The 13,410-nt window shown below is 47.6% G+C and overlaps 1 protein-coding gene across 2 annotated transcripts in view; it reads right to left on the bottom strand.

The window, feature by feature from the left end:
• The window catches only part of CAPN3 (calpain 3), a 46,548-nt gene that overhangs the window by 11,318 nt on the left and 21,820 nt on the right, over nucleotides 1–13,410 (bottom strand). Inside the window, exons 2-10 of one of the 2 annotated variants that reach the window (XM_037502290.1) lie at nucleotides 13,083–13,152; nucleotides 11,075–11,193; nucleotides 9,436–9,569; nucleotides 8,546–8,714; nucleotides 6,559–6,693; nucleotides 4,060–4,143; nucleotides 3,135–3,220; nucleotides 2,357–2,434; nucleotides 1,308–1,468 (exon numbers count right to left, since the gene is read on the bottom strand). In XM_037502290.1, coding sequence (XP_037358187.1) covers nucleotides 1,308–1,468; nucleotides 2,357–2,434; nucleotides 3,135–3,220; nucleotides 4,060–4,143; nucleotides 6,559–6,693; nucleotides 8,546–8,714; nucleotides 9,436–9,569; nucleotides 11,075–11,193; nucleotides 13,083–13,152 — 1,036 coding nt within the window. The remainder of the gene's footprint in view (nucleotides 1–1,307; nucleotides 1,469–2,356; nucleotides 2,435–3,134; nucleotides 3,221–4,059; nucleotides 4,144–6,558; nucleotides 6,694–8,545; nucleotides 8,715–9,435; nucleotides 9,570–11,074; nucleotides 11,194–13,082; nucleotides 13,153–13,410) is intronic. The other variant, XM_037502291.1, reaches the window with a different exon arrangement.

Here is a 13,410-nt window from a genome sequence, read left to right as displayed (position 1 = left end):
TTCCTTTCTCTCTCCCTTCTTTTTTTTTTTTTTTTTTAAAAGATTTATTTATTGGCCTCCCTGGTGGTGCAAGGGGTTAAGCACAGCACTATGAAGCAATCCGCATCCTTTGCAGCAAGAGTTCGGTCCCTGGCCGGCCAGGGAGCTACCCACATGGCACAGCAGACCTCTCCTGACTCGCCTGCTGCTCCCCTCAGCAGTGTATTTCAGTCATTCTGCCTTTTCTGTTCCCCACTCTGTCTCTGGTGAATCCTCTCACCCCCCACATCTCTGGTCTGGACACCAGCTCTTGTATGCATAAATAAATAAACCTTTAAAAAAACATTTATTTATGCATACAAGACCTGGGGTACAGGCCAGAGTCGTGGGGGGTGAGAGGATTCACCAGAGACAGAGTGGGGAACAGAACAGGCAGATTGACTGAAATACACTGCTGAGGGGAGCAGCAGGCGAGTCAGGAGAGGTCTGCTGTGCCATGTGGGTAGCTCCCTGGCCGGGGATCGAACTCATGCTGCAGAGGCTGCAGATAGCTTCATAGGTTGCGTCTTAACCCCTTGCGCCACCAGGGAGGCCTTTCCCTTTCTTTCTTTATTTCCTTCCTTCTGTCTCTTCGTCTTTCCATCCTTTCTTCCTTCTTCCACCAATATATTAGTTCTAATCATAGAACCAAGTGCCATTCTAATCTGTGCATCCAGTTCTCAGGACATTCTAATTCACCTGGAGTCTGACAAGCTTCACACCTTAAATCCAATTTACCTGGACATTCTACAGTGCCTCAAACTTCTCATGCCCCAAGCGACACTGGCTCCACCCACCCAAACCCACAACCAACCCCACCGAGACCAACATCACACCAAGATTGTCTTCTTTGTGTCTTATATTGTGACACTGACACCATCCACTCCCATCCCCAAACTGGAAATCTCCAAGTCCTTCTTCATTCTTCCTACCCACTCACTCAACAGTCTCTCCCCTAAATCTGTCCTTTCCTCTCCATCTCTGCTGCTCCTGACTGGGGCTGGGCTTTCATCATTTCTGGCTTGTACTTTTTCAGTAGCTGCTAACTCCCTCCATCAGTGCCAGCCTCAGCATTATGAACGCAGTGTCCTTCTGACAACGTCTGCCTTGAAGGCTACCAGCTCCGTACTACAAACTTCTCAGCACGGCAGTCTCATCTGAGTAAAATGCAGAGGGTTCATAAGATAAGATAGGCTTGCGACTCAACAGAAACTCAGCAAATGCCAGTTAATATTTTTCTACCTGGAACTTGTTCTGCTTGGCCCTCCCCCACTGCAGGCCTCTCCCACCTGGGAAGTTGCGGCAGCCTCCTGCAGAGCAGCCCCGCACCCAGCGGCCCTCATTCACAGACACCGTCCAGGTCTGAAGCTTGTCAGACTCCAGGGCATCCGCTGTGAGGTTGCAGATCTCCAGCTTCGTGAAATGGTAAATGAAATCTTCATACGACATCCTGGACGGTTGGAAGAAGGAAGAGATGCATGTGGAATAGGCGGGGAGAGGCTGGGAAATGTGACATTGCAGGGTTAGCACAAGAGTTCCCAGGAACTTGGTCACAGGCCCAGACAGGAGTCTGTCTTCTTAGGGCAAACACTATCAGTTGTGAAGTGCCTGCTCTAAACTACCATCTCTTCCAGTAAGGACTCAAACTCATGTGTCCTTGATGGGAGAGCTTGGCGGCAAGTTAGTTCTCCCAAAGGTTCAAAGGTTATCGTGTGCCAGGCCACTGGGCCTCAGGCACTGTACTAGGCTCAGGGGAAAGAGGGAGAGGAGGAGAGAGAGAGACAGAGAGAGAGACACAGAGAGAGAATGTGTGTGTGTGTGTGTGTGTGTGTGTGTGTGTGTGTCAGGGAAGGACAAAAGCTAAGCAAAAAATCTAAACAGTGATGATTGTCACAAACAAATCAATTCCAGTATTTGGGAAAACAAGGGAGTCTTGAAGGAAAGTCCCTTTCAGCTGAGACTTGAAGAATAAGTAGAAATGAGGTTAGTGATGGTGAGGGTGCAACTGGGTGAGTACAGTAAATAGAGCTGTGCTGACTCAGACAACAGCTGTGGGAAGGCCAGGGAGCAGTGGGGGAAGCGGGGTGCTTGTTGGAGGGGCTCAGGTGAAGGAGGAGCCACCTTGTGCAGGCCTAGTCCTGGGCTCAATCACCACTGTGACCTGGAGGGCTCCTCTTAGACCTGCATCCTGGCTGGTCCTCCAGCTGAAGAAAGAAAACATGGCCGAGATCTCCCAAGGCCTGGGTTCTGACAGCGTCTGTTCTGGGCTTGAGATTTGAGATTTCAGTTCCCAACCCCATCCCATAACCTTCAGGGGCCTCCTGGGTCCTGGACTCACCAGAACTCTCCATCCTCAGTGACCAGGTGCTGCAGACGGGCCTTCTCATCCTTGTCCACAAAACTCCAGTCCTTCCAACTAGAGAGAAATGAAGCAGTGATGGATGGAGGAAGAAAAAAAGCCCTGGTGTGGGTTGGGACAGGAGGTAGCAGAGAAATAAGAAGTTGAAAGAGACACGTCTCCAAATTGCAGCCAGTGTGGTCCATCAACACGCAAATATGATCTGGTACCCTCGAGTGTAAGTTACTTAATTGATTCCCACCATCTGCAGGATTCAGATCATTCTCCTTCAATGGACTTAGAAGGCTTTCACCCTTCTCTGACTGAATCATTTACTCCTCCTCACACTTTAAAGTTTAAGAAATAGAGGAAATCTAAGCACTGGCGAACACTCTTCAGCCATGACCACATCTGCTCCTCACAGCAGCCACTAGGTAAGTGTTACAATGGTTTCCATTTTACAGATAAAGCAACAGAGACTCCAAGAAGGGAAATCCCTTGTCCAGAACAGTCCTGTGCAGTAAGATTCATCTCCTGCCTGGACCTATTCTGTGCTTTCTAGATCTTTCCTTTTGAGTCATTGACCATCAGCAAACTCTTTGGATCTCATTGCTGTTTTGGGCCCTTCTCTGGAGCCCACACCTCTGGATCCTCTTCAACACTGCAGAAGATTGATTTTGAGGATAATTTTAGATGAAATAGTTGTAGTATTCTTGTGGCTCGACCTGGCTTTGCCTCAGGCTCTGTTATCCCCTATTCCCGGGGTCTCCTCACTTACCCATCACTCCAGGAGCCAATCCACTCCACCTGGCCCCAGGGGTTCCGCAGCCGCACCAGCTTCACTTTCTCATCCTTGAACATGGTCTTGGGCAAAGAGAAAAACTCTCTTACTCTGGACCCTTTCTGGAAAGGGGGGTCTTCTGTCTTGCTCTGGGGACCGGGACAGGGACGGGGACAGGAAGCTGTCCTGCCTAGTTCTGGTCAGAAGCTCCTTGAGGAATGGCAGGCAAGGGGTCAGAACCTTTGGACTGAGTCCACTAGTGTCATAACTTGGCCACGGCTTTACCATATTCTGAGAAGTGGTTTTTTTTCCAGGGAGCATCTGGCCATTTTGAGCATTAGAGGAGGAGGTAGGACATATATAGTAGAACCTTGCTAACAGATTAGTTGTCTTTGTGTGGACCAGAAATGCACCCCTGCTGGCTGAGAGACTGCAGCTAAATGTGCCCTCCAGATGAACCAGATAGAAAAAGGTGCCCCTTCCTCCAGTCTGCTGCATGGCCTGCTGCAGATGGCTGCCCTGTGACCATGCCTGACCCTCTCTGCCCATCCTAACCTAACTGTGTGCAATGCGCCTGACAAAGGTTCCTGTCTCACATGACCCAGGAAAGGCCAGACGTCCCAGCAGATGCAAAGCACAGTAACTGTTTGACCAGGAGAGAACAGAAAGTATGGAATCAACTTCAAGAGAGTCCATGAACTCAATGTCATAAAATCAAAGTGATTTCTATTTGGTCCTTGGAAATGTTGGAGAAATTGCCATCTTTAGAACTGAAAGATAACCGAGCATGATCTTGGTGCAAAGATCCTCCCCTACCGCCCTAATGGTCCCCTCCAATTTCAGACACTTTCCCTTGAGTAGATCCTCTGACTAGAGGCCAGCTCCGGAGCCTCACCAACCCTGCCAGCCCCGTCAGGCTCACCTCATCTAGGCCAGTGACAGAGTAGGCATGGCCTTTGACTAGCCCGCAGGCCATTCTTGTCTCATATTGAACTGGAACAATCGTCTGTGGAGCAAAAACCAGACAGTCTGTCAGGCACGGGGGAGCAGAGGTTCTGCTGCCTGAGACAAAGTTCACATTTGTTCATTTTCTGTGAGGACAGGACCATTCTATGCTCTGAAGTGTGCCTCCGGGTCATGAGAACACCCTCACTGGCCCTTTAAGAGAGTCAAGAAGACACAGCCCTAGATAAGTGTTTCTCTCTAGGTGTCATCCTGAGAAGGTCTGTTCTGACCACAGGAAGCAACATGGAGCCTGGCCTACAAGATGGGAAGGACAGGGCCCTTCCTTTCGGGATCCTTTGGGGTCTTTTCGCAGGATGAAGAGGTCAGATGGAGGCTCCCTTTTCCTCTGAACCCACCCAAGGTTGATTATTTCTGAAAGTAAAAGGGACTGAGAGAAGGGGTTAGGCATATAGGACTAACATTTTTTCTTTATATTTCCTCACCTCCTCCACACGTGCCTAGAACATGATAATCAAGATATGACGTGTCATAGCTCCCTGGGAGAAGATTCTGAAGGGGCCAGAGGAGAGTCCCACTCAGACATGACTGTGCCTATGGGTGCAGATTTTGCAGATCCCCCAGTAGCAGCCACAGGAGAGCCTTGCAGAAGGGTAGAATCACCAAAGCCTGGAACCCTAGATGGGGCCTCTATGGCTTCACTGTACCTGGTAACTTAGCAGCTTTAAGGGGAGCTTCCTGGCATGATGCTGGGCTGTGGAATTCCCAGAACATTTTCAAGCTGAGGGGTGGGCCCAGGGCCTCTCAGCCTCTTCCAGATCTGAGTCTGTTTATGACCCAGGCTGAAGTGGGGAGTGGGTGTGGGAGGCTGGGAGGGGAAGCAGAGTGTAGGGCTCCAAGGAGGTGGGGGAGGAGAGCAGAAGATTCACCCAACCCTTGGGTCTAGACTTGGGAAACCACTTGAAATGACTCTTTGGACATTACTTGTACAAACCTGGCAATTCCACTGCTGGCAATGTGCCCAAAGGTAATTATCAAGGACAGACATAAAGATGTATCTAATACAATGTTCATTATAGCATTTAAAAATAAAAGCCCGGGCCTCCCCGGTGGCGCAGCGGTTGAGGGCTGGGTTGCAAAGCTGCCCGCAGCCTCTGCAGTGCCGGTTCGATCCCCGGCTGCTCCTCGGCCACCAGAGGAGGGTCCCACATGGCGCGCAGACCTCTCCTGCCGCCCGCTGCTCCCCTCAGCAGTGTACTTCGGTCCTTCTGCCTGCTCTGCTCCCCGCTCTGGCTCTGGTGAATTCTCTCACCCTCCCGCGCTTCTGACTGTACCCAGTGGTTGTATAAATAAATAAATAAATCTTTAAAAAAAAAAGATTAAAAAATTCTAAAAAAAAATAAAATAAAAATAAAAGCCCCCCCCCACCAAAAAGAAAAAAAGGAAAATTGAATTTCCCAGCAATAGGGTATTGGGTAAGTAAATTATAACCTATTTGTATGTTGGAACTTTGTGCAGCCACTAAAAAATGTTGTAGGAGTTCATAAGAAGATAATTCACTAAAAAAAGCACACTATAAATAAGTAGATACAGTATGATAACACTTCAAAAAATTAAAATTTAGGTTTAAGCTATGCACAGGAAAACCATGGCAGGACATATACTAAAAGTTAAGGGCTATTATCTTTAGGTGGAGAAAACATAGGTTGATTTTGCCTCAGCTTTTCTACTCACTGCATACTTCTGAAAGTACTAGAATCTAAGCTCTTTATTTTGTTCAGTAGGATAAGGAACAAAAAATAGGATAGTGAACAAAATGGACAGAATTTTCTTTGATGCCAGAAGAGTTTTGGTGCCTAATAGGGACTCAATAAGTACGTGTGGAATGAACAAATGAATGGATTAGTAGAGAAGAAATATTTTTAAATAAATGGAATCTCTCTATTTCTACCTGCTAATTTATTATCAGAGGAACTGCCTGGACCATGGCCTATGAAGGAACTCTCGTGGTGATCTCTCCAATTTTTTTTTTAAGATTTTATTTATTTATGCATACAAGAACTGGGGTACAGGCCAGAGTTGTGAAGGGTGAGAGGATTCACCAGAGACAGAGTGGGGAACAGAACAGACAGATTGACTGAAACACACTGCTGAGGGGAGCAGCGGGTGAGTTAGGAGAGGTTTGCTGAGCCATGTGGGTCTCCTCTCTGGCTGGGGATCGAACTTGTGCTGCAGTGGCTGCGGATATCTTCATAGGTTGTGTCTTAACTCCTTGCGCTACCAGGGAGGCTCTGATCCCTCCCATTTCTGTCTCTCCCACTGTCTTCAGGAGCCTTGGAAGGCCCAGGTAGGGTCTGTGTGTAAAGCACTGGCAGCTGAGGGGAGTCCGACCCCACATGCAACAGGTCTGGTTACGCAGGTTGGAGGGAGGTCATCCCAACAATTGAGTCATACGCACCCGAGTTGGTCTGTCATCTGAGATGAGGTCTGAGTCCCTGAGCCGCGAGTTATCCATATTCCTCACCATGCGTTCAATCAAGTCCCCCATTTTCAGCCCAGAAGGAGAGGTTCCATAGGTCATGTTGGTGCCATCCTGAAGCCGGAAGGGGAAGGGAACAGTCCAGGAGAGGGGGAGAGAGTAAACAAAGGAGGGTGACAGAAAAGGGCGGGGGTAAAAGGAAAGGAAAAGAGGGTGATAAACAAGGCATGAATGGAGAGAGACGGACACCAGCGATGCAGAAAGAACATGTTCGCCCACGGGTGTTTTCTGCTAGCTGATCTTTCCAAGCTTTCCTAGTCATTGGGAACACTGGGAGAGGAAAGAACAAGATTCCATCAGGGCCCTTCCTTAGGGCCTTCCTCTGGGTGGAAAGCACCTTCTTCTGGGTGGAAAACACCCAGACCATTCCGCTTTGAGCAGTGCATCGGGCAGGCATGTCTCCTGAAACCCAGGGGCTCTGGCCAGACTGCCCTCTCTTAACCTTGACTCTGGTCTCCGTTCATGCCACTTTGCTGCACTGAGAAGGCGACTGTAAGGCTGAGCTACTCCCAGGTTACAACGCAGACCCCATGTTCCAAGGGCTAGGAGGCTTTCTAGGCAACTGGAGGACTCAGGCCCGTAGCAAAGTATGAGGCCAGCTCCATGGAGGCTTGCTAGACTGACCAGCATAGACTATAGACACCCGTGCTGACAAGGGCTCTCTGGTCCTAGTCCACCCACAACCCGGGACTCGGAATGTCCTTGCCAATCTCTTTTTTTTCATTTTTATTTTTATTTTTTTTTATAGAGGCATGTTTATTTCTTTGTTTGTTTGTTTGTTTGTTTGTTCTGTTTACACATGCACTGGGTACAGTCAGAAGCGCGGGAGGGTGAGAGAATTCACCAGAGCCAGAGCGGGGAGCAGAGCAGGCAGAAGGACCGAAGTACACTGCTGAGGGGAGCAGCGGGCGGCAGGAGAGGTCTGCGCGCCATGTGGGACCCTCCTCCAGTGGCCGGGGAGCAGCTGGGGATCGAACCGGCGCTGCAGAGGCCGCGGGCAGCTTCGTAACCCAGCGCTCAACCGCTGCGCCACCGGGGAGGCCCTTTTTTTTTCATTTTTAATATATTTTATTTTACATAATTCTTACATCATTTTCATTTTTGCACAATGTATGCATTTTCATTTTGGTTATAGTCCCCATACAATTCCCACCCCTTTATTTTGACCACAATCCCTCCTCTCTTCCCCCCCCTCCACCCCATAGTGTATCTTTGGCTTATAGTTGCTTGTTGATTTTGATTTTTTTCTTTATTATAATTAGTCTTTTTCCTGCTCCCTTATTTAGGTTTTCTAAATTCCTGCTATGAGTGAGACCATCCGGTATTTTTTTTTTTTTTTCTGGCTTATTTCACTCCTGCACTGCTGGTGGAAGTGCAAAATGGCCCAACCACTATGAAAGCTACTAAACCACCTACTAAAGATAGAGCTTCTATAGGATCCAGCAATTCCACCCTTAGGTATTTACTCAAAGGACACAGAAACATTAATTCAAAAGGGTACCTGCCCCCCCTATGTTTATAGCAGCACTATTTACAATAGCTAAGCTTTGGAAACAACCCAAATGCCCAAAAATAGATGACTGGATCAAGAAGATGTGGTCCATATACACCATGGAATATTACTCAGCATTCAAAAAAGATAAACACATGCAATTTGCAGCAACATGGATGGAGCTGGAAGGGATCATGCTCAGCGAAATAAGCCAAACTCTTTATTGAAAATGCCCAGGAGCTCTTCTTCCTTGAGAAATTTCCCATTTTCAAAGTTGAATGCCATTTCCTGCTTCCTAAAACAAAGCATTCACCTTGCCCCTGAAGAAACTCCTATGCTGTTATTCATTGGGTAAAAGGTTTCCCTGTAGTTGGCTGCTCCCTGCCTTGTACCCCACAACAGAGCCAGACTTACATCAATGGAGCAGCCCATGAGGGAGCCTCTCTCGATAGCTTTCTTCATGATCTTGTACATGTCTCTGGGAGCATCCTTAATCTCAAAAAACTCTGTTACTCCTCCCGTGAAGTCTTCCATGGCCTCTGTAGTGTTCCCACCTTTCAGGGCTTCATAGGAACCATGGAGCCTTGGAGAGAAGATGGAGATCACTCTGGAGTCACAGTGCTCCAGGAAACATGCCCCAACACCACTGCCCCCAGAACTTTCCTCTTGGGGTCTGTGAAATGTTCTCTCATCTGATTCTCCCAACCACCCTGTAAACCAGTGGTCAGTTACTTTGATTCCCTTTCCTCATGATGGAGAAACTGAGCTCCAGAGGCTAAGTGACTCATTCAAGGCCATAGCAGCACCAGGCCAGAAGCCAGCACGCCTACTTTCTGATAGTTTTCTTTTCACTCTTGCCTGAATCCGAGGGAGGGCTCCTTCATAGCTGGGGTGGGGCTTCTATGTTAACAGACAATGCAATTTTATTAATAATATGCTGCAACCTCATAATGTGGAACGAAGCAAGATCTTAGGATTTGAGCTCCAGAGATGTAAGGCTTGGATCCAAGACTTGCAAAGCCACCATGAAGGCAGAATTAAAGCTCTCTCTCTGGAAAGTTAAAGACCTCCAGCACATCTTCTCTTAGACATAGTTTTCTTCCTTAGAGCTGCTGCTCCTGGACCTGATCGTCTCTGACTTTGGGTCAAAATTGAACACACACACACATGCACACCCCCCCACACTCACATGCACACCCCCCCCCCACACGCACATGTGCTTTTTCCCATGAGTGACACCTCAGCTGGATTTTGCAGCCGCTTTGTGACCTCTAGCCCTGCTTCATTCTAAAGTGTTGCCTTACTTAGCATAGGCCTTCTCCAGCAGAGCACTCCAGAACTCATTGCGGTGGTTGGATTTGGTGAAAACCAGCTGATTGTTGTACGTTGGCAGGCAGTCATCGATAACCACGTCCACCCAATCTCCATAGCGCCAGAACTGCACAAAAGTGGCAAGGCAGGTCACATCTCATATTACTTTTGGGAAATAAGTTCCTACTCCACTTTCCTTAAAGGTCTCTTGATCCCCAAACAGCCCCCTTTCCTTGACTTTACATCTTGGTGTTGGGGGGGTGCAAATCTTTCTCCAAGTGGACTGGGAGCTCCTACAGGGTAGCAAGTGAATTATAAGCATGTCTCTTCCACAGTGTCCAGTCTAGTATGGGGGGCAGTAGGTGTTCTGTGCATATCTGAGGACTTAGATTTTCATTTGCACAGTAAGGCTGGGCTGCGGCCAAGGTAACAGTATTTTCAGGTCAGCTGACTCTAATGCACAAGCCAGGGTTGATAAGTATTGGTCTAGGTGTTGTATTGACTGATGCATTTCTCAATGACAAAATAGAAATTGCTGCTGAGGAAGGATCCACGTGGAATAGGAAAGTGACCCAGAATATACTCTGACTTTGGCAGTAATATTGTCTAATGATTTCACTTTGGGATTGTTTTTTTTCAAACAGATCAGTTTTAACTCGAGCATATAATGTAATTTAATTTCCTTCTAATGACATTTTCTCCCATATTAAAAAGTGGGCAAACATTTTTCTGGTCTTTGCATTTATAGCTTTTTAGATAAAAGACCATAAATATCAGAAAAGGAAGTCAGCAGCTTGATGGTACAGGGAAGAAACAAAATTCAGGGCTGGTTGCCTGACCTGACCTTGGAGGGCAGCAAGATGTTGATCCTGAACCTGTAGAGAAGCCCTTTTCTGAGGCCGTTAGTCCTGAAGTGAAAGAGCCACAAGCACATTAAATGATGATTTTGATCAATCCTAAGACATTAGTGGCCTGTCAGGTGGAAACAGGCTGGCTTCTCAGAACTGGTCTCTGCTAGATGTATTGCACATTTCAGTTCTGGGCCCGCACCAGGATTTGACTCTAAGCCAGGACAATTTGAATCCAGAAAGATATCAATGACTGACTTAATTCTGGAATCAGAAGACTCACTTCTAGGCCAAATCAGAAGCCTGGGCCCCAGATTCATTGTTCAACAGTGTAGAAGAGGTGGGTGAATGACTTAATATAGATTTGCCTTAACAGGAGACAAACAGGAACTGCAGTTGTGGATGGGATTACCTTTACAGAGTAAAGGACCTCTGGGTAGATTCCCAGTGTGAATCCCTAGTATCTTAGGGGCCGACTTGGGAAGGAATATGGTAGTAACACAGCAGCCAGTCAGCTGCAGGGGCAAAAATAGACCCACAGACCAATAAACAGGATGTCTCCCTGACTTCTGGAGCAGGGCGGAAGAGGGAGGGTTGTTGGGGGGGAACAGGCATAAACAACTGTTTCCTCACAGGTCTGAAGACTTAAGGGGCTCATTGCCCACAGCCATGACTGGAAGTGTGGGCGGAAACTCTCCTGGAGCCACAGGGAAGTCAAGGCCAGGAAACCAGTGTGGGGGTTGGGCAGCAGCTGGCCCTCTCCACTCCAATCCCATTATCTTACCTGGAAGTGGAAGATTCCCGCATAGTTTTCTGTGAAGCTCTGATCATGGGGTATCACTCGGAAAAGCAAGTGCTCGTTCAGGGTCAGGCAAGCGATGGCTGCCAGAAACCAGCAATCCCCTGCAGGCAAACACGTGGCCCAAGTCACAGGAGGGGCCGCCTCACCAGGGAAGGAAGAGGCCCAATCCCAGCTGCTCTGCTTCTCTGAACAGGGTTCACTGGGTGCTCACTGTCCTACTTCCAGATCTGACCTCACAGGTGTCAACCCGGGGAAGGAGCTGACAGCAGTCCCTTGACAATACACTGAACAGGGCAACTTACTCCTATGGGACTGGTTTTCCCAAAGGCTGTAAACAATTCCTCTACCTCAATAAAAGCTCACTTCCTTTGTGGCTCTCAGTGGAGACAGAGCAGTAGGTGGTCATAACTGGGTCCTTCTTCTGAATACCTGTACCTACCCCCACCCAGAACGCTTGCAGTGTGAGTCCACTTCCCTGTCTCACCTCAAGACAGGGATTTTGAGAGCCATCAGTCAAGCCACTTTGTAGTATAAGGAAAGCCAGTGGCTGCCCCGGTACAAGTCTATAGCGGACACTAAGACTTTGCTGATAATGAAATGAGATGGGGACATTTTCTGATTCCTTGAATTTCCTTGCTGGCAGAGTACTGTATGTGGTCCTAGGCTACACGGGGAGGGGATGGGGGTGGGTGGGTGGGGAATGCATATGAGCACACACATTACATGTATTTGCTTGTGCACATATAAATACTCAGGGGTCAAGACTGACGAACTGCTTTATAAGGGAGACAGGTTAAGTTATGCAAGGCCTTTGTTTTGCCCCATGGGATGTGATGGCAGATTTGACACTTCAGAGTAGAGCTTGGGAGCTGCCAGCAACCTCCACCCTCCAACCCAAGCAGCCAACCTCTCTTTTAAAACAGTTTATTGGTTAGAAGGACCCAGACTCTATGTAAGCTTCCTCGGGGCCTCCAAGACAATTTTCCTTCTGATGCCAGAAACTCAGATATCCAACACTTCAGACTCTGTGAGACCAAATAAGGCAAATTCCTTACATTTGGGTGCCCTTTTTCCTCAAGTTTTAAATTGTCTCTGTTGACGTTCTCTCTAGAGTTTTCCCACAGCCCACGCCCAAAATAATGTTTCCTGAGCCAGAGAGAGAAAGAGAGAGAGCGAGCATGAGCGGAAGGTCTGATGCATCAGCCAAGTTAACTAATCAAACAGAAAATTGGTAGCTCCTTCACATGTCACATGTCATCTTTGTTGAAAGACTCCTTAAAGATCAGGCATTCTGAGGCATTTAAATAAGAGTTTAAATAGTAAGTGCTCTTTTCAGTGATGCACTTTTTGTTTGTATATAGATTTTGTTTTTTTAAGATTTATTTATTTATGCATATAAGAACTGGGGTACAGGCCAGAGGTGTGTGGGGTGAGAGGATTCAGAACAGGCGGATGGACTGAAACACACTGCTGAGGGGAGTAGTGGGCAAGTCAGGAGAGGTCTGCTGTGCCGTGTGGGTAGCTTCCTGGCCAGGGATTGAACTCGTGCTGCAGTGGCTGTGGATAGCTTCACAGTGCTGTGCTTAACCCCTTGCACCACCAGGGAGGCCCTGTATATTATATATAGATTCTATGTCCGCAAGGGAAGGGGAGGTACACAGACAGTCTCAGAGCTGTTTTTTAAGGAAGATGAGTATAGTTAAGAGCAGGACTGTTGTCTGGCTGAATGGGGCATGTGAGTGTGCCTGAGAAGCTAGAGGGGTGGCTGTGAAATGAGGCAGACTTCCTGTGACACCAGGCAAAGGACTAATGATAACTGTGGGAGGATCAGAAATTAAGTGAGGGAATCACCAGTTCCTAGATAAATGAGCATAAAGTCCCAAAAATTCATCAAAAAAAAAAATTTGTCCCTTTGCTTCTTGTAAAGGGATCACAACTTTTAATCACCCCTTGATTATTGGCCTGAATAAGACCCCCGAGTCTTTCCTACCAAGATCTCCTTGACAGATGTCAGTTCTGTTGGCTCCACCAATGATAAAGCGAGGATTTTCACAAATTTCCTACGAAACAAAAAGGAAGTTATAACAGTAGTAGCAGCTGTTTACTGAGGTCCATTATGCAGCACTTGCAACCTGAATCAGGAGTTTTACACATACACCCATTTAAGCCTCCAAAAACAGCCCTACAAATTGGATACTATCACTTTTATTTTTCAGATAAGGAAATTGAGGTTCAGAGGTGTTAAGAAACTTGCCCAAAGATACACAGGTAGTAAGTATTAGATGCCAGAAGCACATCTCCTTTCCCCATCGCTCCGC

This window comes from Talpa occidentalis, unplaced genomic scaffold (genome assembly GCF_014898055.3).
Source record: "Talpa occidentalis isolate TD23 unplaced genomic scaffold, MPIMG_talOcc4v2.1 talOcc4.11, whole genome shotgun sequence".
NCBI lineage: Eukaryota > Metazoa > Chordata > Mammalia > Eulipotyphla > Talpidae > Talpa > Talpa occidentalis.
Note: the sequence above shows the minus strand (reverse complement) of the source record. Positions and strands in the feature narration are given on the sequence as shown.